Source organism: Lynx rufus, unplaced genomic scaffold (genome assembly GCF_022079265.1).
Source record: "Lynx rufus isolate CCGP_SWC_20201006 ecotype Redwood Valley unplaced genomic scaffold, mLynRuf1.p SCAF_38, whole genome shotgun sequence".
NCBI classification, from domain to species: Eukaryota; Metazoa; Chordata; class Mammalia; order Carnivora; family Felidae; genus Lynx; species Lynx rufus.
The window spans coordinates 196,512-223,299 of NW_025814854.1; the positions used below are offsets into that span (position 1 = coordinate 196,512).

Below are 26,788 nucleotides of genomic sequence, written 5' to 3' on the forward strand. Positions count from 1 at the left end.
ATGCCGCCCCCGCCGCCGCCGCCGCCGCTGCCGCTGCTGCTGCTGGCCTCGCTGGCCGCTGTCGCCGCCGGGCCGGGGTGCCCCCCTCGGCCGGGGGCGCGCCGGTAAGGCGGACCACCCCGCGCCGGGAACTGCCTCCTCCCCTCCCGACCCCCGCGCGACCCCTGGCCCCGGAGCACGTCCCCGAGGGGCGCCCGTGACCTTGGACCTCGTGGCCAGCTGGGAGGGGACACTGGGCTCGCAGGGTAGAGGGGGGCTGGTACCCCAAGGGGAGCGCGGCGGGCAGCTGGGGCAGCGGAGGGGCGCCGTGCCCAGGCCAGGGTGGTTCTCCTCCTGGGGTCAGCGCACAGCGGGTGGGGCGCCCTGCTGGTGGGGTCCTAGGGAGCAGGTGTCAGGACTTCACAGGGGAGAGGGCAGCCAAGATCCCTGTTCCCTCCAGGAAGGGGCAGCCCGTGGGCCTCCGCAAACCCTGTCTAGACCCCTCCCTCCCTCCCTCCCCTGCCTTGATGTGGGCAACAGTATCTCCGGAAGTGGGCTCTGAGGGCCTGGGAGGGGTTGGGTCCCCAGGGAGGGGGCGTGGTCACCTGGGAGGGAGGGGGTGCGCCTGGAGGGCTCTGGGGCAGGGGGAAAGGTGACATCCAGGGAACCCTGGAGGGGAGGTGGTCTCACCTGAGAGTGTGGGGTGCCGGCCAGGCGGGGGTCCTGGAGTCCTGGGCTCTGGTCCCAGCCACACCCGCCCTCCCGGAGTGGGCTGGTTTCCCCTGTATCCACGTGCCCAGTCCCCTGTCCTCAGAGTCCTTATCAGCAGCAGACGTCTCTGTCCCCAGAGGGTGGGGGTCCCCCGGGCACAGGGCTCCGGGCGCGTCAGATTTGAAATCTCTCAAGTGCAGGCTTTGTGGACACCTGAGCACTTGCTCAGTCCAGCCAAGTGGACGTGCCAGGAGCCAACCGCCCGTCTCAAATGCGCCGATGCCGATCTTTCCTTTTCTTCCTTCTCCGTCTGGATTTTCACCCCACCTGCGACCCTCGCCCCCCCCTTCCCTCCCCCCATTTCTGCAGAAAGGCCCAGGTGGAGAGTGTAGGTGTGTGCGTGCTGTGTGCTCAGGTGCACACGGGGAGTGTGGGTGGAACTCACACTGTGTTGTGAAGGGACCTCCCCCTGGGCCCGTGAGACCCCAGCGACTGTCTAGAATCGGGCCAGTCAGGGAGCACGGCCCCCTCCTCCAGGAGATTCTCCCTGGCCAGTCTTTTTCCCAGGGCGAAGACGCTCCTTCCTCACCTGAGGGGTGGGCGGGGCGGCTCTCTGGCTGGGGCCCTGTGGCCGCACTGGTGACCGTTTCCAGAATAAATCGACTCTCCAGCCCCATCTTCACTCCTGACAGAGGAGCGTGTGTGGTCCCAGGAAGCCGAGTGGCTTTTCCAGACGGCAGGCTGGCGCGGGTGGGGGCCCGGCGGCTTGTGTCCAAGCTGCTCTACCTGAGGACTCTATCCGTGTCCCCACTGCACCTGTCCTGGCGCCTCAGAGCAGGCCTGGACCCTCCCCTCCTGCCTTTCCCCAGGTCTTCACCGGGGGGCCTAGGGGGCCGAGGCAACGTTCAAGCTGCTGGGGGCCAGGCGGTTCTGAGTTCAAATCCTTAGTCCTCTTTTCTGCTGTGCAGCCTTGGGCAGATGGCTTGACCTCTCTGGCCCCATTCAGGTGTCTCATCTGTTAGAGGAGTCCTTGGCCGGGACTATCTTCCACTTAAGAGGGACGGAGGGGCACCTGGATGTCTCAGTGGGTTAAGTGTCCAGCTCTTGATTTTGGCTCAGGTCATGACCTCGGGATTGTGAGCTCGAGACCTACGTCTCGAGATTCTCTCTCTCCCTCTCCCTCTGCCCCCCTTCCCCACTCACGCACACACACGCTCTCTCTCTCTCAAAATAAATAAACACTAAAAAAAAAAAAAAAAAAAAGGAGGGAGGGAGGAAGGGAGGGAGCCGGCCAGCCCCAGGTCAGCCTGGGTCCCTCCGTCAAAGACATGCTGACACCTTGTGGTCACCTAGTGTAAGAGGCATGTGTGAACCGCCCGAGGACAGAGAATCAGTACCATCTGTAGGGAAGGACGCCAGCCCAGCCCCGTGACGGTTCCACACCGTCTAGGGGTCCTACTAAAGAGGTAACGAGAAGCAGGTGAAATTCACCGGAATCACAAATTTTGGGTCAGCCGATGTAACGTTTCAGTGTGTCGTCCTCAGTACAAAACCCACGAATGAAGTATTTTCCATCCTGTTTTCAGGACTGAGTCTGAGATTTGATGAGCACTTAACACGTACGGTACGTGTGGGCATGGGCCGGGTGCTTCGAGCTCCCGGTGACCCCACGTGGCTAGCGGGGGCACGCTGCCCGGTGCGGCCAGACCCGCCGACTCCTGTGTTGACCCCGCCCCAGCCCCTCCGCTCCCCGCAAGCACACCCTGGGGCCTGCCTCTTGTTAAGGGTGGAGCTGTGTGACCCCCTCCACGCACCGGTGAAGAAACGTTGAAGTCCTAACGCGCCCGTACCTGTGTCTGTGACCGTATTGAGAAATGGGGTCTTTGCTGGTACAGTCTGAGTAAAATGAGGTCATACGGGTGCAGGGTGGGCCCCAAATCCAGTGACTGGTGACCTTAGAAGAGGAGGAAACAGACGTAGACCCACCAGAGGGACATGTGACGACGGGGGTAATGCGGCTGCACGCCAAGGATCGGCGGGGGGCCCAGAGGCGGGAGGGGCAGGGAGGACCCTCCCCGGGATCCTGCAGAAGGGCCTGGCCCGCGGGCCCCCCGACTCCAGGCCGCCGTCTCCAGAACCGGGCCTTCAGTGTCTGTTACACCAGTCTGTGGGACTTGGTAACAGCAGCCCCGGGACGCGCATCCGTCCGTCTGGCTGGCTGGCTCCTGGCCGCCACTCTGGGAGTCCTGGTGCCCAAGTCGGCAGATGCCTCCCACGTGTCCATCCCACGGACATCAAGGACACGGTGGCCAGTCCCTCCTCCGGCCTGTGAGCCCCCTGAGCTACTGTTTGGGGAGCCCTTACTGGGCCCAGGTGTCACCCCATCGGGCGGGCCCTATCGTCACCCCCATTTCACAGATGAGAAAACTGAGGCCGAGAAAGGCACCCGATCCCCAAACTTCAGTTACAGATTGAGGCCATTTAAGACCCGGAGGGACCCTTTGTCGCATCCACTCCGATCCAGCCACTTGGGTGGCCCGTGGTAATTTTGAGGGGGCAGACGTGGGGGTCACTTCTCCACTCCTGGTTTCCTGAGGCTGCTGGGGCCCCGGGCCAAGGGGGCGTCCTGCTCACTGGATGTGCCCAAGGTCTGGACGGATCTGCAGACTGGGCCACCCGCAGCTCAGTGCAGGCACAGGCGCCCTCCGCGGATGCGGGCGTAGGGAGCGGGGTCAGGGGCCCTCGGCCCGGCCGGCCGTCGTGAGGCCCCGGGCTCCTGTGCTGACCTTCTGGGTCACGGCCTCCGCCCCTGTGCGTGCTCACGCGGGCTGTAGCAGGGAGTCGACTGAGCGTGCATCTCGGTAGGGCAAACGCCACCCGGGCAACGTGGGGCACGGATGCCTGCACGCGGGGCCCTGCACAGACTTGATCCTGTGCTCTGCTCTGGCGTCGCCTGGGGCCTTCAGCCACGAGGCGGCCAGGTAACCCCGCGATGTCCCAAGCAGGGTGCTGGGTCAGTTTCTTTCTCTTTCCTTTTTCCCTCAAGTGTTGGTCCAGCCCGTCACGCCTCTCATTCTGCAGAGGGCGGTGGGCACGAATCGGGGAGCACGTCAGACCCTCAAGACGTTGGAGCTCCGGGCAGCGTCGGGTGGGAGCCCAGAAACGCCCGCCCCTGCGTGCTGAGGGGGGAACGCGGTTTCTGCCACCCGGGGTCCCCCAGCTCTGTCACCGCCAGTGTGCTCATCCTCGGGGACCCGAGGGCGCTGGCGGGCACACTGTAGCCCTCTGTTGTATTAGAGCCGGCAGAATTGAGGAAGATTGAGGAAAATTATTCTCTTGCCTGCCGCCTTTCCCAAGGCCAGAGAATAATTTCTCTCACTGGGCCCCCTATTATTCGCACAGGGAGGGAGGGCGAGCCCCAGGGCCACAGGTGTTCCCGTGGACGGTCCGTGCACGGTCCAGTGTCTCCTCTGTCACCAGGGCCGGGAGTGGAAGCCAGGCGGCGAGGGGCGGCCTTGTAGTCTCCGGCCCGCGAGAGCGCCGGGAGCCGGCCTGCCGCGGGGCCCGGGCTGCGGTTGCCTGGTCCGCGGAGGGCGAACCGCGTGCAGGGGTTCCTGAAAGGGGGAGCTGCCTGCCCAGCCCCCCGGGACCAGGGGCTCCCACCCTTCTCAGACTCGTGGGTCAGGCCTGGGTTGTGCGTGACGTTACAGGATTAGAACACAGGCTTTTCCCTGCGCGTCTAACCTTCTGGGCTCCCCACTGCACCTGCCTCCCCCTTGGGCTCCCACTTTTTCGGCCCCCCATCCTGCCCTCTGCTCCCGGACTCCTGCCCGGGGGGCGGTCTGGGGCCAGCCACGCTCTAAATCTGACGCCGATTTCCATCTCTCCGGATCAGCTCCTCCCTCTCGGAGCCCCCAGAACACCGGGGACCTTCTGATAGGGACTGGGCGGGTGGCATTGATGAGGGTTGGTTTTATTGGCCTTCCCAGGGCTCTCACTGCCGGGTCTGTGTGCCTGGGCCTTGGGGAGTTTTGCGTGTTTCTCTGGGAAGAGGAAACTCTTTCCAACTCAGGACACGGCGGAGCACCGCTCTTGCAGAGCGTTCTGGAAGGCAGGGAGCAGGCACCCATGCGACGCTCAGGGGCTTTGAATGACGTGGGGTCAGAGTCAGTGGTGGGGCAGAGCCACGTGTGGCACAGGATTCTAGAACTGCTTGTTAAAGAGTCAAGAGTTTTGCCGGGACTGGTTGTCCAGCTGCCGGAAGCTTGAGACCAGGCCGCCGCGGGGGTGTTTCCAGCTCGGGGACCGGAGGACACCTTCGGCCAGGGCTCCCGTGTCCCGGCGAGCGGGTCTGGCCGCACCCTGCCGGTCTGCCCCAGGCTCTGGGGCCAGATGGACGCAGAGAACCCGCACCGCGCTCCGGCTGTCTTTCCTTAGGCGCTTCGTGGCACCTGTCGGGGACCCGGTGTCCTCACCCGCGGAGGGCGGGTGACGGTTCCCTCGGCACCCGAGGGCTGTGGTGCAGACCCGGCGAGACACGGGGTGTAAGCAACGGGCTGTCTTCAGTGCGTACTCTCAGGGCGACGGGATGACGGGTCCGCGCCCCTAACAGCATGACATTTCTCTTTCCAGGTGAATGCCACGGGCCCTCAGCTGCAGACAGTGGTACGGCACGTGGACTTCTCTCCTTTTTGTTTTGCGGGAGCGACGCAGCCCCTCGACGCTGTCCAAGCCCCTTAGAGAGCTGACCCACGGTTCCCGAGCCGGTGATTAGTAACAAGGCCCAGTCATCAAACCCAAAGCCCTTCTTAAAAAGCTGGAGATCAGACAAAACGAAAGAGGAGGGACCTTCCCTGTGGGCAGCTGGGGCTTTCCACCCTGGCTGTGCCCCGGCTCCCCAGAAAGTGCTCCTTCCAGACATCCCTGCTCCCCTCACGGCTGGCGTCGGTCCACGTGGGCATCCCCTGTATTCTAAGGGGGAGGGGCCAGGTTTTTTTTTTTGAAAAGCAGGAGAGTATTTTCTCAGTAGGAAAGTCAATGACACACGTGAAAAGTTTTGAGCAGAAAAATGCTGAGTAGAAAGAACCTGGTCCTTTTAGACTTTGACACAGAAAAGTGGCAAAATCTCGTAACTTGTACCGTGAGCTGCCACACGCGGAATGTGGGGGGGGGGGTGGCGTGGGGACAACAGTGTACTTAACTCCATCCTGGGGAGGCCTGCGGGGCAGACAGGGGCCCCCACACCCCAGGCTGGAGACACGGGAGTCACGAACGCGTGTGAAAATGCCCGGTGACGCCCAAGGCCCTGTACCCCGGACATCCTGGGGAGACGTGGAACGGGGTCAGGCCGGGCGAGGCCGTGGCTGTCTTCACCCAGCCCTCTCTTCAGGCCCTGAGCCCGAGCTAACCACTCAGGCATCGGCCACTTTCCTAGAGACACGAGGCGGTTCAAGCTGGGCGCGCCCGGGAGGACTCGTTGGCTTTGGGGCCGTGAGTCTGGGAGGGTTCGCGCCTGCTTCTGCCAAACCCGGGTCTGCTGGCCTCTCTGGCGCGTCCCGGTGCCTCCGACCCTCGGCAAGGCTGGCTGCAGCCATTTTGCAGCTGTGGAAGCTGAGGCCCAGGGCGGCCTGCCCGGGCTCACTCGGGAGGAAGTGAGCCTAGTCGGTCTCAGGAGCCCCGTCTGTCCCCCCCCCCCCACCCCCGCCCCGGGCTCTGGCTTCCCCCAGGGGAGCCCTGGCCGCCCGCGCCGGCCGGCTTGCGTCTGACGGATGACCGTGCGGGTCGTGGAGGGAGGGAGTGACCTGGTGACCCCGCCTGCCCCCAGCCACGTGTGTGGACCCGCAGCTCCGGACCTGCAGCGACGTCGCCTACAACCACACGGCCTTCCCCACCCTGCTGGGGCTCCGGTCCCGGGAGGCGGTGGAGTCCAGCTCCGAGTACATCCTGTTGAGCGTCCTGCACCACCTCCTGGAGGGCCAGTGCAATCCCGACCTGCGGCTGCTGGGCTGCGCCGTGCTGGCCCCCCGGTGCGGGGGCGGCCGCGTGCACAGGCCCTGCCGGCACGTGTGTGAGGACCTGCGCGAGGCCTGCCAGCCCGCCTTCGACGCCATCGACATGGCCTGGCCCTACTTCCTCGACTGCGGCAGCTACTTTGCGAGCGTGGAGGAGGGCTGCCACGACCCCCTGGAGAAGCTGCGAGGTGCGCGGGGCCCCGGGGGCTGCGCTGGTGCCCTCGGGTGGGACAACCGAGTCACGGTGGGGAAAGGCCCCCCCCCCCCGCCACCCCATAGGGGGGCCTCAGAGGCTGGGCCGGAGCTCGGCTGTGAGGGAGAGTGTGGCCGGGCCCCAGGCTGCTGTGGGAGGGTGCTTCCCCCACGAGGCCTGCTGGGCAAAGCCTGGGGTTGCCTGTGGCCGGGCCCGAAAGACTGCACGTTCCCACGTGGATCGTGGGGCGGGGGGATCCTGGGGCGCGGGGCGGGGGGCGTGGCTCAGGAAGGCAGTGGGCGGGGCTTGGAGGGCGGGGCTTCGGTGTCTCGGGTGCATGAGCCGCCGGCAGGGGTGCGAGGGGCAGCCCCGGGAGGTGGCGAGCTGAGCTGAGCTGCTCGTCTCGGGGAGGAGGCGTGCAAGGTGCAAGGAGGTTGGGGGGGGGGACCGCCTGGCAGGGACGCTGCGGGGGAGTGAGCCCTGCGTGAGGGCGGGAGCGCGTGCCCGCCACGCCGTCTGCCGTGCGCCCTGGCGGGGCGTCCGGGTAAGGGGGACGGGTGTCCGGGGCGCCTTGCCCTCCTGGGACACCCACAGCAGCCCTGGCCGACGGAACTTCCGGCGGCGGTGGGATCGTTCTCTCGTGAGCTGGCCCAGCCCGCGCACGCGTGCTCGGAACGTGTTCCGTGCCGTCGAGGATCTCAGTGTTGAGTGTGTTCGCCTCTCACGAATTTCAGCGGCCGCGGCCGCGGCCGCGGGTGGCCAGCGTGTGCCGCACCGGGCGGTGCGGGACAGCGGGACGGGGCCGTTCCCGGCGTCCGCACTCGCGTCCCGCGGCTAGCGGTCAGGTTGCCGCGACCTCACGTCCTAGATGACGAAGCGGAGGCTCGGGGGGGGGGGGGTGCAGCAGGGGCGCGGCCCCCCCCCCCCCGGCAGAGCTGGCGCGAAGCAGGCGGGTCACGGATGGCGGGGCGGATGCCGCACGGTCACTGAGCGCCTGCCGTGTCCGTGGCTCCGGGCGGGCACGCTGGCGACGGCAGGGAGGACACGGACGGACATCCGAGCACGCGTGCGCGCTGGCCTCCGGGGAGCCCCGTGCGCAGTCGTGCCCCTCGTGGCGGGGTGTGGGGCTCGGGACCGACCCTGGATCTGGCCCGGAGGGGCCCTGTCGCCCCACGGGCCTCAGTGCCGGTGCCGCGGGCCCACGCGCCGCGCTTGGTGCGGTGGCTGCAGAGGAAGGGAACCAGACGTCCCCGTGGGGCCAAGGCCGCGCCCCGGGAGAGCCCATGGACTTGGCCGGAGGGGGATTATTTTGGGCAATCCCGCCACCAAATTGCTGGTTCCGTCTGCCTGCTTCCTCCCCCAAAAGCGTCTCGAGCAGGAAGAAAAGCACCGGGCAAGCGAGACGCTCGGAGAAGCATTAACTGTTAACCAGCCTGCGGGCCGAGTCGGCCGCCCAGACACCGGGACAGCTGGTGACGGTGCCCTGGGCAGGGGGCGCGGACCCCACCCGGGAGCCCAGGGCCTGCTCCCGAGGAGGCCTTAAAAAGCGTGGGGAGGAGCTGCCCTCCCTCCTCTCCCCTCCACTCCCCTCTTTCCTCTCCCTCCTCTCCCCTTCCCTCCCTCCCTTCCCCTCCTTCCTCTCCTCTCCCCTCCCTTCCCCTCTCCTCTCCCCCTCCTCCTCCCTCCTCCCCCTTTCCTCCCTCCCTCCCCTCCCTTCCTCTCCCTCCTCTCCCCTTCCCTCCCTCCCTTCCCCTCCTTCCTTTCCTCTCCCCTCCCTTCCCCTCTCCCCTCCCCCTCCTCCTCCCTCCTCCCCCTTTCCTCCCTCCCTCCCCTCCCTTCCTCTCCCTCCTCTCCCCTTCCCTCCCTCCCTTCCCCTCCTTCCTCTCCTCTCCCCTCCCTTCCCCTCTCCTCTCCCCCTCCTCCTCCCTCCTCCCCCTTTCCTCCCTCCCTCCCCTCCCTTCCTCTCCCTCCTCTCCCCTTCCCTCCCTCCCTTCCCCTCCTTCCTCTCCTCTCCCCTCCCTTCCCCTCTCCCCTCCCCCTCCTCCTCCCTCCTCCCCCTTTCCTCCCTCCCTCCCCTCCCTTCCTCTCCCTCCTCTCCCCTCCATTCCCCTTCTTCCCCTCCCTCCCTTCCCTCCTTCCTCTCCCCTCCCCTTCCCTCCTTTCCCCTCTCCTCCCTTCCCCTCTCCCCTCCCCCTCCTCCTCCCTTCTCCTCCCTCCCCCTCTTCCTCCCTTCTCTCCCTTCCCTCCCTCCCTTCCCCTCCCCTCCTTTCCCTCCCTCCCCTCACTCCCTCCTCTCCCTTCCCTTCCCCTCCTTCCTCTCCCCTCCCCTCCCTTCCCCTCTCCCCTCCCCCTCCTCCTCCCTCCTCCCCCTTTCCTCCCTCCCTCCCCTCCCTTCCTCTCCCTCCTCTCCCCTCCACTCCCTTTCTTCCCCTCCCTCCCTTCACTCCCCTTTCTTCCTCCTCTCCCTCCTCTCCCCTCCCCTCCCTCCCTTCACTCCCTCCTCTCCCTTCCCTTCCCCTCCTTCCTCTCCCCTCCCCTCCCTTCCCCTCTCCCCTCCCCCTCCTCCTCCCTCCTCCCCCTTTCCTGCCTCCCTCCCCTCCCTTCCTCTCCCTCCTCTCCCCTCCACTCCCCTTCTTCCCCTCGCTCCCTTCACTCCCCCTTCTTCCTCCTCTCCCTCCTCTCTCTTTCCCTCCCTCCCTTCCCTCCTTCCTCTCCCCTCCCTTTCCCTCCTTTCCCCTCTCCTCCCCCCTTCTCCTCCCTCCCTTCCCCCCTCCCTCCCTCCTCCTCCCTTCCTCTCCCTCCTCTCTCCTCCACTCCCCTTCTTCCCCTCCCTCCCTTCACTCCCCCTTCTTCCTCCTCCCCCCTCCCTCCCTTCCCTCCTTTCCCCTCTCCTCCCTTCCCCTCTCCTTTCCCCCTCCTCCTCCCTCCCTTCCCCCCTCCCTCCCTCCTCCTCCTTTTGTTCTTTCTCCCTCCCTTCCCCTCCCCTTCCCTCCTTCCCCCACTCTCTCCACTCTTCTTCCCCTCCCCCTCCTTCCTCCTCCTTTCCTTTGTTCCTCCTCCCCTCCTCTCCCTCCTCCCTCCTCCCCGTGCCCTGCACAGGCACACTCACTGCTGGACTGGTAATCGCTGACACTTGCTGTGACATAGCAGTGGTGGGGGGTCTGTAAGGAGCCCTCCAGAGCTGTGGTTGCTGGGCTGGCAAGGGGCTGAGACTGTTTCCACGGTGGAGCTGTGCAGACAGAGCAGAATAGGAGCCTGCTCCGGTGCTGCGACCACGGCTAGGGGTCCGTGGGGAGCGCACACGCGGTCCGGAGGCTGCCCGCCAAGTCGCAGTGTGCTCTGGGCTGGGCTTTCTGCAGGTGTGTCTTCTTCTCTGTGTCCCGTTCTGTGTTTTACACGGTTTCCTTGGTAACCATGTAGTGCTTTTCTTTCTCGATGTTTGTTTATCCATTTTGAGAGAGAGAGAGAGTGTCCGTGTGTGGGGGGGAGGGGCAGAGAGAGAGGGAGAGAGACAGAGTCCCAAGCAGGCTCTGCACCGTCGGCCCAGAGCCCGACGTGGGGCTCGAACTCTCGAACCATGAGATCGTGACCTGAGCCCAAATCAAGAGTCAGAGGCTCAGCCGACGGAGCCGCCCAGGCGCCCCCACGACCTAGCACTTTTAATCGTAACAACTTTAGGAACTGTGTTGCTGTGTCCATCTGTTACGTGCTGTTATTAGCTGTGGATGTGGAGTGTTATAAAGGGAACGGTGATGAAAACCACGAGCAGATGGACTGGGGAGCCTTTCCAGGGGCCCCCCAAGTTCCAGAATGTGGCATGGGAGGGGGCGACGAGGGTTCCGGGACTTGTAGAGGAGCGGGGCTGGGGGGGGGGGGCGGACAGAGCGGCCACCAGCAGGAGGGCGACCCCGCCGGTGGGTGAGTGCTGGCCAGGGGCACGGAACTGGAGGCTCCCCCGACACCCCCGTTCTTCCCCAGGAGGCCTGGACGTGGAGGAGGTGCTGCCCTCGGGCCTGCCCCCGACCTTCGTCCACTTCACACACCACTCCTACGCCCAGATGGTGCGCGTGCTGCGTCGGACGGCGGCCCGCTGCGCCCACATCGCCAAGACCTACAGCATCGGGCGCAGCTTCAACGGCAAGGAGCTGCTGGTCATCGAGTTCTCGGCCCGTCCTGGCCAGCACGAGCTGAGTAAGCCGGGGCTGCTGTCGCTGCCCGAGGCAGAGGTCCGGGGGTGGGCTGGCTTCTGGCAAAGGGCTCTGGGCCTACCCGGCTTGGGGTGCGCAAGCCCGGGTGCGGGATCCTGGTCACGACAGGGATGGGGGGGCAGGGAGCGGGGAGCAGGAAGCGTTTGCGCTCTGCTCGGTGCCCTGGGGCGCATGGCCACGTGGCGCAGGGTCTGCTGGGACCCGAGGGGGCGGTGGGAGCTGAGGGCACGGCCCCGAGGAGTGAGCGTCGGGGAGAAGCGAAGTGACGCCCCAGTGCGTCTCCGGGGAGAGGTGACGGGGCTCCGTGCATTCTGTGGTTTGTGCCACCTTGCCCTGCAAGGTCTGCAGCCAGACCCCAGGCACGTACGTGTGGCCCTTGGTCCCGAACACTTTACGCTCCTTTGAGCTGCTCGGTGAACGTGATGTCACAGAGCAATCTGAATGAAGGACATAGTCCATTTAAAAAGCCCCAGCCCCTGGAGCTCGTCAGGCGTAGTGGTCCCCTTCTGAGTTCTGAGGTGAGGCAGAGCTACGTGGAAAATTCCAGATTGTATTGCACCTCCAGAGCTGCATTGGTGTCGGCAAAGCAGGAGGTCAGACTTCGGGACCCTCCAGAGCACACGTGCTGGAAGGAACTCACGGTGAAACCAAATCTCGAGGGCAGGCCGGGCCCTGGGGGCCTGGGGACCGGCTCAAGGATCCAAGATACTTTAGCAAAGACTCAGCCCCTGGAGGGGCGGCCTGGGTGCCCCGTGTCGAGCTGAAGTCCACCATGAACCTCTCCAGGGCACTGAGGGCGTGTCTGGGCCACAGGGGCCTGGTTCTGGCCTCTGCCAGGAGCCCTTCCTTGGCCCTGTCCCTCAGCTGGTCTGTCATCGTGACCAAGTGAGGCACGTGGGGTCCATCAAGAAGCAGGTCCCATCGGACCCTTGGTCGTTTAATTACTGAAAATTATACCATCTGGGTTCAGTGGCTCTGACGCCTTTGCTGGGTCGGCCAGCAAATCTGAGTATTTGGGCTGCATGGACATCGTGAGCCCAAAGTCCTGGCTCCTGCTGAGGGTCAGAGGTCCCCTGCACCACCCCAGCCTCCGAGCTCCCCCCTCCCCGCCTCATACCGCCCTGGCTCGCGGGCTGCCCCAGGATGAAGACAGGACCCTTTCCTCTTTCAGACTGGTGTGTGGCTTTGCAGTGTGGTGAGGGCATCCCCTGTGAGAAGCCAAGGGGGGTGACCATTGCGGGAAGCATCAGGGTCATTTATACTCTCAGAATTCAGGAGGCACGTGAGTGTCTGCTCCCATAGCTGCAGGTCCTGGGGCTGTGCACAGCCAGGGAAGGAGACGCCGTTTTCCAGACGAACAACGTGAGGCTCAGAGAAGAGACGTGATTTGCATGAGGTCACAGTTAGTAAGGCTGCCAGGCTCCTGCTCTGCTCTTCCCTTCCAACCACAATCCACCCTTTGCTCCTTCCTTCCTTTGCTCCTTCTTTCCTTTGCTCCTTCCTTCCATCCATCATCCATCCATCCATCCATCCATCTACCCATCCATCCTTCCATCCATCCATCCATCCACCCATCCATCATTCATCCTTCCATCCATCCATCCATCCATCTGCCCATCCATCCATCCATCCATCATCCATCCTTCCATCCATCCATCCATCCGTCCATCCATCCACCATCTACCCACCCATCTACCATCCATCCATTAATCCATCCACCCATCCATCCATCCTTCTGTCCAAATATCCAAACATCCATCTACCCATCCATCCATCCATCCATCCACCATCTACCCACCCATCTACCGTCCATCCATCCATCCATCCACCCATCCATCCATCCACCCATCCATCATCCATCCATCCATCCATCCGCCCATCCATCCATCCACCCATCCATCATCCATCCATCCATCCATCCGCCCATCCATCCATCCATCCATCATCCATCCTTCCATCCATCCATCCATCCATCCACCATCTACCCACCCATCTATCATCCATCCATCCATTCATCCATCTGCCCATCCATCCTTCCATCCATCCATCCATCCATCCATCCACCATCTACCCACCTATCTACCATCCATCCATTAATCCATCCACCCATCCATCCATCCTTCTGTCCAAATATCCAAACATCCATCTACCCATCCATCCATCCATCCACCATCTACCCACGCATCTACCGTCCATCCATCCATCCATCCATCCGCCCATCCATCCATCCACCCATCCATCATCCATCCATCCATCCGCCCATCCATCCATCCATCCATCATCCATCCTTCCATCCATCCATCCATCCATCCACCATCTACCCACCCATCTATCATCCATCCATCCATTCATCCATCTGCCCATCCATCCTTCCATCCATCCATCCATCCACCATCTACCCACCCATCTACCATCCATCCATTCATCCATCCACCCATCCATCCATCCTTCTCTCCAAATATCCAAACATACATCTACCCATCCATCCATCCATCCATCCACCATCTACCCACACATCTACCGTCCATCCATCCATCCATGCATCCTTCTGTCCAAATATCCAAACGTCCATCCATCCATCCATCCATCCTCCATCCACCATCTACCCATCTATCCACCATCCATCCATCCATCCATCCACCCATCCATCCATCCATCCTTCTGTCCAAATATCCAAACATACATCTACCTATCCGTCCATCCATCCATACATCCATCCACCCATCCTCCATCCACCATCCATCCATCCATCCATCTATCCATCCATCCATCCACCATCTACCCATCTATCCACCATCCACCCATCCATCCATCCTTCTGTCCAAATATCCAAACATCCATCTACCTATACATCCTTCCTTCCATCCATCCTTCCATCCATCCATCTATCCTCCATCCACCATCCACCCATCCATCCATCCACCCATACATACTTCTGTCCAAATATACAAATATCCATCTATCTATCCATCCATCCTTGCATCCATCCATCCACCATTTACCCATCCATCCACGATCCATCATCCATTCTTCCAAACTAACTTCCTTTTTTTCTCCCTCCCTTCCTCCCTCCCCCTCTTTCTTTCTTTCTTTCTTTCTCTCCTTCTTTCTTTCTTTCTTCTCTTCCCCCCCTTCCATTCATTTGAGGGCCAGCTGCCTTCCCTTCTCAGCACCAATGTACACCTTAACTCGCTTCACAAACGTGGAAAGTGGCTATGAATAAAATTCACACAGAGCAACGACACCACATATCATTAGTTAATATCCTTGATGTGTCATGCTAATAATCACAGCTAAATGTAGGAATTGAGCTTAGTAAGTAGTGACTTTGATGAGACATGAGTCATAGAGATGCTTGGGCCAAAACAAGTATGGCTAGGTCCCCAAGCATCCCGCCAGCCTTGCCACGTGGGCCCTCAAGTCTCCGGGGACCCTAGGGTTTGAGATCACCCCTCAGGTCGCTGTATCTCCCCCAAGTGGAGCCTGAGGTGAAGCTCATCGGCAACATCCATGGCAATGAGGTGGCAGGGCGGGAGATGCTCATCTACCTGGCCCAGTACCTGTGCTCCGAGTACCTGTTGGGCAGTCCCCGCATCCAGCGCCTGCTCAACACCACCCGCATTCACCTGCTGCCCTCCATGAACCCCGACGGGTACGAGGTGGCGGCCGCCGAGGTGAGTGCCCCCCACACCGGATCCCGCGGGCCGCGGGCACGCTCCCATCCGTTCACCGGCTAGCAGTCATGGAGGGTCTGTGCGCCCGCCGTTCTGGGTGACGGGTGTTCAGCAGGCAGCCGCACCAGCAAGGTCCTACGTGAGGGTGGGGACGGACACCGGCAGTTCTGCATGAACGAGAACCCGTGTTCTCTGGAGAAACTGGGGGAGATCTCACGCGGGCCGGAGGGCGGGGAGCTGTCTGATGCGACTTTGAGCAGAGCCCCAGTGGAGGTGGGGAGCGAGCCGTGCACATGACTCCTGGGGGGCACTCAGGCGGGGGATCAGCTAGCGCAAGGCTGCAGGGTCGCCGAGCAGGCCGGCCGGAAGGGAGGGGCCAGACAGGTGGGAGAGGAGGTCAAGGACAGCTTGGCCGGACACACTCCCAAGTCCGTCACCTGAAGCCAGAGGAGAACCGCAGCCCTCACCTCCCACTCAGCCCAGCCCAGCCCTGTGGCCTCCCTTTGGAAAGAGGCAGGGCGGGGTGCGCTGACCCCCAGGCGGGGGTGGGCTGTGTTTTCAGGGCGCTGGCTACAACGGCTGGACGAGCGGGAGGCAGAACGCGCAGAACTTGGACCTGAACCGTAACTTCCCCGACCTGACGTCTGAGTACTACCGCCTGGAGGCATCCGGCAGCAGCCGCAGCAGCCGCATCCCCATCCCGCAGCACTACTGGTGGGGTAAGGTAGGAGCCACCCCGCCACCCCCACCCCGCACCGGCCTGGGCCCGGCCCACGGGTATGCGCCTGGGGGCAGGGGCTCTGGCTCTTCCCGGGGGGCCCACAGGAGAGCAGCCTGAGCCCCCTGAGTCTGTTTCCCGCCTGGGAAACGGGGATAACCCTTCACTGTGTTGCTGGGATGCAGGGAACACGGACTGAAAAGAGCCTGGGCCCGGCAGGTACTCAGTGACGGCAACCCGGGCAGGCTGCCTGGAGGCAGTGACGGCCTGAGGAGGCGGGAGAACCAGTGTCAGGCGGGGGTGTGGGCATGAGCCTTGTGGCATCGGAAGGAGATCCTGAAGGCAGGGCGGGGTAGGCCGGCCCGGAGAGCCCAGAGACGGCTGTGACAGAGCCTGTGGACACGGCTGGGGGTGGCCAGCAGGGGCGTGCCTGGTCCCGACCCACGGTGGCCTCCTCTGTCCCGGGCAGGTGGCCCCCGAGACCAAGGCGATAATAAAGTGGATGCGGACCACCCCGTTCGTGCTCTCAGCCAGCCTCCATGGGGGCGACCTGGTGGTGTCCTACCCCTTTGATCTCTCCAAACACTCCCAGGAAGAGAAGTTTTCTCCCACGCCCGATGAGAAGGTGAGTGCGGGTGTGCCGTGCGTGCATGGGAGGCTGCGGTGTGGGGTGGCGCCCTCGGGGCTGGCTTTATTCCTGTTCTGAGCTCAGGGGGACCCGTGCAGTCACAGCACCAGTAGGAGCTCTCCAGGCCCAGCTCGAAAGCCCCCTCCTCCAGGAAGCCTTCTGGCCAGCGGGAAGCAGCCCATCCTTCCACTGGCCACACCCCACTTTCCATCAGTGTCCCCACCTGGGAGCCCCTAGGGTGGGGGTTGCAGCCCCGGTGCCCTCCCTGCCCGGCTGGTGGCCTGGTGTTTTGTGTCCGGGGACAGGGTGGGGTTCCAGGCATTGCCAGCAGAGGGCAGTGCTGCAGCGCACATGGCGCCCGCGGGGCTCTTGGCCGCCTCCCTGCTTCCTGTGGGCCTTGCAGGTCTGTTAAGGGCCACCAGGCGGGCTCCGTGGGAGCTGGGGTGCAGTGGGTTCAGAGTAGAATTCTGGCCCTGGAGTGCCCTTGGGTCTGAGGAGGACTTGGCTCTCTTCAGACCTCAGTTTCCCTCACTGATCAGACCAGCAGGGCGTGAGACGTGATAATGCCCAGAACCTTCTCCGCCCCACTCTCCCCTGAAGGACTTGCTGCCTGCAGCCCCCCAGTCCTGACCGTCCCCCTGCCTGATCCTGGAGTCCTTGCAGGCTGGGCTTCCGGGGGCGGGGAGGTGCCACTTTCCATTTCACGGAGGTGAAGGGGGCGATCCGTGATGGCCCGGGGCCCGTCGGCAAGGGCCCCGGAGGAGCCGCCCGAGCTGCCCGCGGTGACCCCTCTCGCCACGGCCAGCCCCCGGGCTCCTTCCCATCCCCTCCCGGGACGGCAAAGCTGGACGCTCTTCCTTGGCGGCCTGGGGCCTCGGCCCAGGCCACTCGAAAGGCCTGCCGGTGGACCAGACGTGGTGCGGGGCCCGGCCTGCTCTCTCCCTCCGCCGTGGGGGTCGGCTCTGCCTCCCCCGCCTCTCCTGACCCCTGTGCTGCAGGTCTGGATCGAGCTGGACCGGCCCTTGACCTGAGGGCCCCATCCAGGTTCGGAGGCGGAGCCGGACACGGGCAGGGCCGGGACAGAGGGCCACCGGGGGGGGCCGGGGGCCACGCAGGCTGTGTGGGCGTGAGCGAGGAGGGTGAACCCCCAGCCCGTCCTGGGCCTTCGGGAGGGCTTCCCTGAGGAGGCGTCTGCCTCGGCGGAGCCTGAAGGAGGTGATTTCCCACAGGCACCCAGACGGGACCCCCAGACGGGGCCAGGCGTGCCCCGGAACCGGGCAGGTGGAGCCCGGGCACCAGGCTGAGCGCCCCGCCTCCACCAGAGCTGGGACAGCACTGCCATGTGGCCCAGGCCTCTGGTCCCACGTCTTCCGCCCTTGCTCTGCCGAGTCACTCGCTCACTCGTCCATCCGTCCACTCGCTCACTCGCTCAATCGTTCGCTCACTCATTCACTGGTTCACTCGTTCATTCGCTCGTCTGCGTATTCATTCGTTAGTTCATTCACTCGTTCACTTGTTCGTTCACTCGTCCATTCATTCACTTGTCTGTTCATTCACTCATTCACTCCCTCCCTCATTCATTCATTCCCTTGTTCACTGCCTTAGTCATTCACTCATTCATTCACCTAGTCACTCACTCACTCACTTGCACACTCAGTCTCCCACCCACACACTCACACGCTCACCCACTCACACACCCGCTCATACACTTTCTCACACGTTCACCCACACACTCACCTGCCTTCTCACATTCGCACACTCACTCACATACACTCACACACCTTCTCACACACACACCCACTCTCACACTCACCCCCACGCTCACCCACTTACCCACTCACACTTACTCATATACCTTCTCACACACTCACATGCTTGGTCACACACGCACTCACACATCATACACACGTACACCTGATCACACACTCACCCACATATCCACTCACCCACTTGCACACTCATGCACTTACATACTCACACACCCATACACCTTCTCAGGCACTCCCACACACCCAATCACAACTCACTCATACACCTTCTCACACACTCACACACACTCACCCAGCCACACACCCACACATGCACCTCACACACTAACTCACCCACTCACACACTCACTCATACACCTTCTCACACACACACCCACTCTCACACTCACCCCCACGCTCACCCACTTACCCACTCACACCTACTCGTATACCTTCTCACGCACTCCCACACACCCAATCACAACTCACTCATACACCTTCTCACACACTCACACACTCATCTACTCACACACCTTCTCACACTCACATACTCAGTCACTCACACGCTTACCCAGTCACACACCCACTCGTACACCTTCTCACGCACGCACTCACTCACTCGGCCCCTGCAGCCAGCACATGCCCCGGTCTTGCAGGGGGGGCCGGGTTCTGTGCTCAGAGTTCAGCAAGTGACCCAGGCCGGGTGGTGACCCAGACGGCAGGGCCAACATCTGGACGAGCCCGTGTCCTCTGGGCAGCAGGAGCCCTCAGCGCCAGGCCCGGCGTCTCTGAATCTCAGAGGCAGACGCGTGAAGACGTCCCTAGGGGGGAAGTTCACCTCAACGAGTCCCTCCAGAGTCAGAAAACTGAGGCTTTCCCACCAGCCATCAATCAGGGATCGATAATCCTCAGGCCCATAGCCAGCAGTGGTCTCAGTGGAAACCAGGGTCCCGGGAGGGGTGCCGGGGCGTGGGGGAGCGTGAAGAGGGGCCGGCCGGGGTGTCCCAAGCCACCTCCCCCAGACTCCCGTGGCGCCCCGTGGATGAGAGCCCACACCTCCTGGCGGTGTTCTAGGCCCCCAGGCCGGCCGTGGCCGCCCGCCCCGCTCCTGTCCCCCCTACACCTGTCCCTTCCGCCGAAATCTTACTCCCAAGCTGGGCTCAAGCTCTGTCCTGCCCCGCAAACCCTCCCCAACCCAGCCCATGTCCAGCAAGAGCGAGCGACAGTTTCTGCGGGGTCTCGGGCGGCGCCAGCGAGGCAGTCTGGTCCTTCCCGGGGCCTGGGGCCCCGCAGCTGCCGTGTCCCTGCCACCTTACCGTCCTAGCAGCCTCCCGCACCGCCTCCTCTCATTTACAGCCGTCTGGCCTCTGATGTCCTTCTGCCGCACCGGCCCCCCAGGTCGGGCCCGTTCCCAGCGGGGCCTGCGGCTCGGGCGTCCCTGGGCTTCGGGGACGACGATGGCGTTCCCCGCTCTCCTGAGGGCACACGCTTTGGTGGCGGGGCTGACTGACGGGTGAGGGGAGGGAGACCCAGGCAGGACGAGCGGGGAGGCCGAGAGGGCAGGGCTCGCAGCGTGTGGTCCGGCCTCCCCTACCTGCCTCGGCCCAGGCCCCGCTTTGCAGGCAGACGGGAGGCCAGAAAGGTGGGAACCGGGCAGAGCTCTAGCCACCAACCCGTCAGCACATGGAGGCAGAGGGCGAGTTTCTTAGGCCCCCGGACTCCTGGCCGAGGCCACTGTTGCAGCAGGGGCTGCCCCCCCCAGACATCCGTGCCCCGTCTGCAGGCCGGCCTCAGTGACTGAGGGACACGCACGGGGTTGTGTTTTGGGGGCTTGGTTTGTGTCTGTGGGGCCGAGCTGACTCTGCACAGTCCTCCCCCCGAGAAACCGGACCCTCCTTCCCCAGACCCCGGGGGCCCTCGCTCTGGTCTGACCCCACCTGCCCAGCCCACCCCCTTTTTACAGAGGGATCTCCTTCTCGGGACAGGCTTCTCCCGGGGCCTCGGGGCTCTGACAAGGGTAGTGCAGTGGCCCTCTCGTCCACACGGCGCCCCCTTGGGAGCTTCCGCCCAGAGTCAGACCCGGTGTCCTGTGCTGGGACACAGGCACATGAAGCCCTTTGGGCCCCGCCTGGGGTGGGGGCCCGACGGGGCGCGTGCTGGGCTGGGGGCCAGGGCCGTGAACCCGCCAGGAGGTGGAGGCCCCGTGGGCTGTGTCCCACGTCCCCCCACCAGCCACCTGGAAGGTGCTTGTCATGTGGCAGCAGGTGGGGGCTTCCTCAGGTACAAGTTGTCCCCGGGGAATGTGAAGCGACAGTTATTGTAGAGGAAATCGGTGGTGACGTCAGTGAACGTGAGGCCCACTCTAGCCTCCTGCTTCCCCCGAGGCCCGCCTTCTGCAGGAAGCGCCTTGGAAAGTGCAAAGCCAACCTCTGCGAGCCCTGCCAAGGTCCCTTCAGTGTGCCCGCAGTGTGCCCCCTCCTTGAGAGAAAGCTCACACTCCCCGGCCGGGGTGCAAGGGTTCCACGATGTGCCACGTGGCCACCACCGGTGCCTTGAGCTCTGGCTGTCTCGCCCCCGGCTTTTGCACGTGCTGAGCTGCTTCTGTGGACACGACTCCCGTCTATCTGTGCTGCAGGTGTTGGCCGTGGGGGCCTCTCCTCACTCCGTTGCCCCCAGTGCTGAGAGAGTTCTGCAGGGGGCCCCAGCTCCTGGCCTTGGCCTCACAGGAAACCTCTCCCTTGGTCTCCTTTCCAGATGTTCAAGCTGCTGGCCAGGGCCTACGCGGATGTCCACCCCATGATGATGGACAGGTCGGAGAACAGGTGTGGTGGCAACTTCCTGAAGAGGGGCAGCGTCATCAACGGGGCGGACTGGTACAGCTTCACCGGAGGTGCGGGGGTGGACAGGCTGGGCTGGGGCTGGTGGGGGGAGGAGAGCTGGGGATGGGAAGGGGGGAGGGGAGAGCTGAGGGAAGGTCTGGGAGGGGGAGGTTGGGGAGGGGCTGGGGCAGGCTGGGGGGGGAGGGCTGAGGGAGATTTGGCGGAAGGGAGAGGTTGGAGAAGGGTTGGGGGGTTGGGTGGGAATGAGGGGGACGTGGGAGGGGGAGGGAAGGGTCTGGGGAGGGGAGGGGGAAGGTGAGGAGGGGTTATGGAGTGGGGGAGCTGGCGCCCTCTGTCCCAGCTCTTTCTGGGCAGGGGATTCTGGGACGTCTGCTTTGGGGAGCAGCACAGGTGCCCCCTGGCATCCGCGCGTGGAAAGCACCCAGGGTGCGGGAGGATGGGGGGGGGCGGTCTGGCTTCAGTTCTGGCCCCGCCTGGTAAAAGCTGCAGGTGGCCCGTGTGGTCCAGCTGGACCCCCCCGCCCCCTGCCGTTTCTGCAGTGTAGTTCATGAGCACGGACACACGCCACGCGGTAATCCTGTGACCAGGTCCCCTCGGGGGACAAGTAGGGGTTGTCGCAGGGAACGAAGGACTCCGGTTAAACTTGAATTTCAGAAAGATAATGAGGAATCTTGGGTACTGTATAAGTATGTCCCAAGAACTACATGGGGTGTACTTACACTGAAACTTTGCTCAGCTTTGACTGGCGTGCTCTTTGCTAAGCTGTCCCGGGTGCACATCACAGAGCAGTGGGGCTGTGCCTGGCACCGAATGCCACGACCAGAGCCCCCACGCCCTGCCTGCCATCCCTCCACGCCGGCATGACACCTGTGTGTGACATGTGGCAGGTGAGGAGCTCGGGCTCGGGCAGAAGGGCCTGGTGGCGCCCAGGGCACGGGCCCAGCCTCCCACTTCTGTGCAGGCAGGGGGGCCGGCCCCTCCGGCTCCGGTTCTGCAGCCCGTCACACCCCTGCTCAGCACACTGTCCCCTCCTGCTCCCTGACTCCTGGGGGCACAGGCAGCTTCAGGTGCATGGTTCCCTGACCCCAGTGGAAAGGCTCCAGCCTGGGTCATGACCCCATTTCCGGGGTCCGCAAAGGACCCCCACAGTGGGTCTGAGCCCGGGAGAGGAAAGCAGGCTCATTCCCGTGGGGAGAGCGTGGGGCCAGTGGCCAAGGACAGACGGACCCGGTGGATTGGAGTGTGGCCGCCCTTCGGATTGTGAAGGTCAAGTCCATGACGGTGGCCGCTGGCTTACCAGGGCTCCGGGGAGGCTCTGACTTCCAGGGGACAGGGGCCCCCTCTGCTCCTGACACAGGGCTGGCCCGTGGGCACGGCAGGTCTGCCCTGGAGAGCCCTCGCAGCTTCTACGGGACAAGAAATCCCGGAAGCAGATGGGGCGAAGGGCACAAGCGGGTGGGTGGTGGTCAGCCCGATTTTCTCGAAGCCCCTCTCGGCCACCCGACTGGCGGACTGTCCAGCCTTGCCCAGCCTGTGTTCTCCCCGGAAATGGAGATTAGGGGATCTTCTCCCCCAGGCTGTTCCTGGGACCATCTAGGCAAACGGGCAGTGTATCACTGGGGTTCAGACCGGCAGGGGCTCGGACGCCAGGGCTCATGCGGCTGCCGCAGGCTACCCGAATCTCTACTGGAAACGGGTTCGTTCCTTACCCACCGCGGGGCACATAGGACAGAGCATAAGCCCGTGGCCTTGGGTGCCAAGCGACTGGGTTTAAAGAGCAGCTCTGCCCTTTCCCCGAGGGGCCTCGGGTGAGAGCGGCAGGGCCCCGGGCCTCGGTCTGCTCATCTGTACAGTGGGGTAACGACAACACCCGTCAGCCCCTCGCGGGTGTCCGGCGGCCTCGCGCCTGCCAGGTGGCGGATGCCGGGTGCGGGAAACGCTCAGGCCGCCCCTGCCCTGCAGGCATGTCCGACTTCAACTACCTGCACAGCAACTGCTTTGAGATCACGGTGGAGCTGGGCTGCGTGAAGTTCCCCCCGGAGGAGGCCCTCTATACCATCTGGCAGCACAACAAAGAGCCCCTCCTGAACTTCGTGGAGATGGTGAGCCCTGGGCCTGGGGGCGTGGGGGATGGGGAGGCCCGGGCAGCCGGGCCTGGAGTGGGGGAGGGACGGGGCCAAGGTCACCCAGAAATAGGTGGTGAGCAGTGAGAAAGGGTCCAGAATAATCCTCACTGGACCCAGGGGGTGGTCTTCTTGTGGCTCGGTGACCGTGTGGGGACCAGCTGCCAGTGTCCCCTGCCTCCTCGAGTCCTGCCTGGGGGCGTGGCTCCCAGCGGAGGGGCGTGGTGGGGGTCTGAGGGAGGTGGCCACATGCGACAGGGAGACGGGGACCCAGGAGGTGAAATGACACCTAACGGCGGCTCCACGGACGCCTCTGTGACTTTCCCCGAGCGTTTCCAAGACTCCCGCGAATCGCATATTGGCACAATGTCCCCGTGAGAAGCAGGCCCTGGGAGGGAAACGGGATTGCCCGAAGGGGACACTGAGGGGACGTATGTGAATCGCACCCTACAGTGGGCGCCCCCACATGTGGCATTGAATCCTGACACCAGTCCCGGGTGGGAGAAGGGGCTGCCCCGCGTTATGGGTAGAGGGACGGATGCCGGGGAGGGACAGCGCGGGTCTCGGGTTCCTGGGTCGCGCGTGGCTCCCGTGTCTGGCTCTCAGTGCCTGTGAGAAAACCAGAGGAGGAGACAGAGGGTCAGACGGTCTCACCTAGCGAGTGTCCAGAGCTGGAACTCAGATCTGCCTGCCCCACACCTCAGTTCTGTCAACGAACCCTTTCTAGAAAGATCAGGAACCTTCCTCCAGGCAAGAACCAAGCAGAACCTCCCGGATAAGCCGCTGCCACAATAAGAAAGAAAAAAAAGAAAGCAAAGCCCAGATAATAGCTGGACGTTATTAGCGTTGTTTGAGTTTCTTTTTTATGGCCGAGCCAGCGACCTCTCGCTGCGTGGGGAGGGTCATCGTTCGGTAATGGGTCTGGGTCAGACTGCTTGCTCATTCCATTTTACGGCCGTCTGGTGAAAATGAGTTTTAAGGAGCCTTAAATGGAGCTGGGATTGCTCTGTGGATATTGCATGTGAAGTCTTGGGATATAAAGATTTAATAGTGAGCGCGGTGCTGTGGGGGGTGGTGCGTGCAGCCGGGTGTGGCTGCCCCCCCCCCCCAGCTTCCCGCCGCAGGACGACGCCCCGGGAGGGCCGAGCTGGGGCTTCTGATAAGGATCGAGCCTGCCATGGCCCATGGAGGCCTTCTTCACAGTGATGCTGACCAGGCCTCGGGTGGGTGTCTGCAGCTCCCCGGGTCGGGAGGGAGGGGCGTGCACGCCACGCCTCCCTCACTGCCGGAGACCTCCACGGCCCTGGGTCTGCATGGAGATCGCTCCTCAGCCCAAAAGCAAGGACAGAACAAAGTCTAACCCATGCAAGCTGACATTAAATGAGGCCCTACTGTGTGTCTGGTCTCTAGGTCGGGGGGAGGAGGGCAGACAGTGCCATTACGGTGAGATCAGGGCTGGGAGAATGGAAGCCTGGAACTGGGGACCCCAGAAGAGGCCCCTGATGTGGCCGGTCATCAAGGAGGACTTCCTGGAGGAAGAGTGTGGGGGAGAAGAATGGCCAGTGCAGGAGCTGGCGAGGTGTTCCGAGCAGAGGAGGGGGCAGGACAGAGGGTTGGAGGCCTGGGGGGGGGGGCACTGAAGGTGTAGGCAGCAGCCTCCCGGGAGAGAGCGGTCTCACTGCACCGTCTCCCCTCCCACCCAGTCACCTCGGCCTCATTTGACATGACCTGTGGGCCCCAAGTTGTTTTCAGCCCAATAGAGCAAGGGGAGGTTGACTTGTTGATTGTCGACATTTAAGAAAATCTTTTTAACATTTATTTTTGAGAGACAGAGAGAGAGAGACAGAGCACAAGTGGGGGAGGGGCAGAGAGAGAGGGAGACGCAGAATCCGAAGCAGGCTCCAGGCTCCGAGCCGTCAGCACAGAGCCCGACGTGGGGCTCGAACCCACAAACTGTGAGATGGTGGCCTGAGCCGAAGTTGGAGGCTTAACCGATGGAGCCCCCAGGCACCTCTGTGATTGTCGACCTTATAAGAAGAAGAGCGTGAAGGGGGCCAGGCAGTGCCGAGGGGGGCTCTCCTTGAGGTACATGGAGCTTCCCCCTCTGGGGGCCGGGTGTGTGCATCTGCCCCGAGGGTGCCGTGTCTGGACCGGTTCACACTGGGGAGACCCGGGCAGCCGGGCCTGGAGTGGGGGAGGGACGGGGCCAAGGTCACCCAGAAATAGGTGGTGAGCAGTGAGAAAGGGTCCAGAATAATCCTCACTGGGAGGAGGACCCCATCCCGGCTGTCGCTGGGCCTCTTGTGTGTTGACTGTTGGCACCATTGCCCCATTTTACGGATGGGAGGCAGTGCTGAGACACGAAGTAGCCTGTCCGGGATCAGAGTGCCGTCGGTGTCTCGGCTGGGGCTGACCGCGGGGTCCACGCCTGGGGCCCGGGTCCCTGTGCGCAGGCTCAGAGCAGCGGCCGTGGCGGTTCAGACGGGCTTGACGGTTTTCTGATGGCGCTCCGGGCCCAGGAGAGGGGGTCGGGTGGACCCTCGAGCGAGCAGCTGCGGGCTCGTTCACAAGCCCAGAGGGGGGCTCACTGGTCACCCCGCTTCACAGATGAGGAAACCGAGGCCCAGAGAAGGGAGTGACTTGGAGAAGGCAAGGCGGGTGGTGTGGAGCTGGGTCCACCAGGAGCTTTCCCCGGAGACCCTGGCTCTGGGGACAGACAGGGGAGCTGGCGGTGGGGGGGGGGGGGCGGGCGCCGCCTGGGCTCCCCGGAGAGCACGTCATGGCCATGCCCTCACCCCCCGTCTCTTCAGGTGCACCGGGGCATCAAAGGTGTGGTGATGGACAAGTTTGGCAAGCCGGTCAAAAACGCCCGGATTTTGGTCAAGGGCATCCGCCACGACATCACCACAGGTGAGCACCCTCCCGGGACCTGCGTCTCGGCGGCTCCGGGACGCGCTCAGAGGGAGCAGACGGGAGGGGTGCTCCAGCCCAGTGCAAAGGCAGGTGCAAATCTGGGGTCTGCTTGAGGCCGATGCCCCTGGGACCCCCGGCGCTGGTCACCTCGAGCCCGAATCTGAGCCCAGGTCGGAGAATCACTCGTGTCCCGTTTGTCTGCAGCCCCAGACGGGGACTATTGGAGATTGCTGCCTCCGGGGTCCCACATCGTCATAGCTCAAGCCCCCGGCTACTCCAAGGTCATCAAGAAAGTCACCATCCCCGCCCGGTTGAAGAGGGCTGGCCGCGTGGACTTCATTCTCCAGCCCCTGGGGACCGGACCCAAGAAGTTTCTCCTCGGGCCGCGGAGAAGCGGGTCTGCAGTCCGTGACCCGCTGGGAGGTGCCAGCCCGTACGGAGAGCCCCAGGAGCCCGGCCAGGAGCCCCTCGGGGCGCGGAGGCAGCCCTCGGCCGGCGGGAGCAAGCCCTGGTGGTGGTCCTACTTCACATCGATAAGCCAGCACAAACCCCGTTGGCTTCTCAAGTACTAGGGACCACAGCCCACCTCTGCCCGGGGCTCCGGGCTCTCGGTTCTGTCTTCTGGAGACACCCTGTAAAGCGCTTTCTGTTCTCTTAAAGCTGTTCCACTCACCTTCGCCGTGACGAGAAGCCCTGTGTGAGAGGCGCCTGCCGAGGGGAAGCAGGGGACCCGGCCGAGGGAGGGCCACCCTGGCCTCGTCCACCTCGATGGCCCCGGGGGCTGGTGCCCCTGCGGCCCCACAGGCGGCCAGGACTGGGGCTGGACCCTGAGGCCTTGGCGCGAGAAGGGCCCTCACGTTACAGATGGGGATACGGACGCTGGGTGGGGGATGCGACCCGCCAAGGTCACACGTGAGGCGGGTGGCGCGGGGCCAGCCAAGCGGGAGAGGACACGCTGGGAGCCTGTGGCGGTGGGATGCTAAGGACGAAGGTCGGGGGGGCCTGGCTGGGAGAAGTGGGTGTGGGCGGCAGGTGACCTCAA

General features: G+C 63.6%; 1 protein-coding gene across 1 annotated transcript; it reads left to right on the forward strand.

The window, feature by feature from the left end:
• On the forward strand, positions 1-26,318 carry CPZ (carboxypeptidase Z). The gene is given in 12 exon segments (XM_047094152.1): positions 1-81; positions 83-104; positions 5,323-5,355; positions 6,515-6,889; positions 10,873-11,085; positions 14,580-14,776; positions 15,339-15,500; positions 15,964-16,119; positions 20,625-20,760; positions 22,673-22,812; positions 25,644-25,743; positions 25,951-26,318. Coding segments are annotated over 12 exon segments (1,983 nt in total).
• The last annotated feature ends 470 nt before the right edge of the window (positions 26,319-26,788 follow it).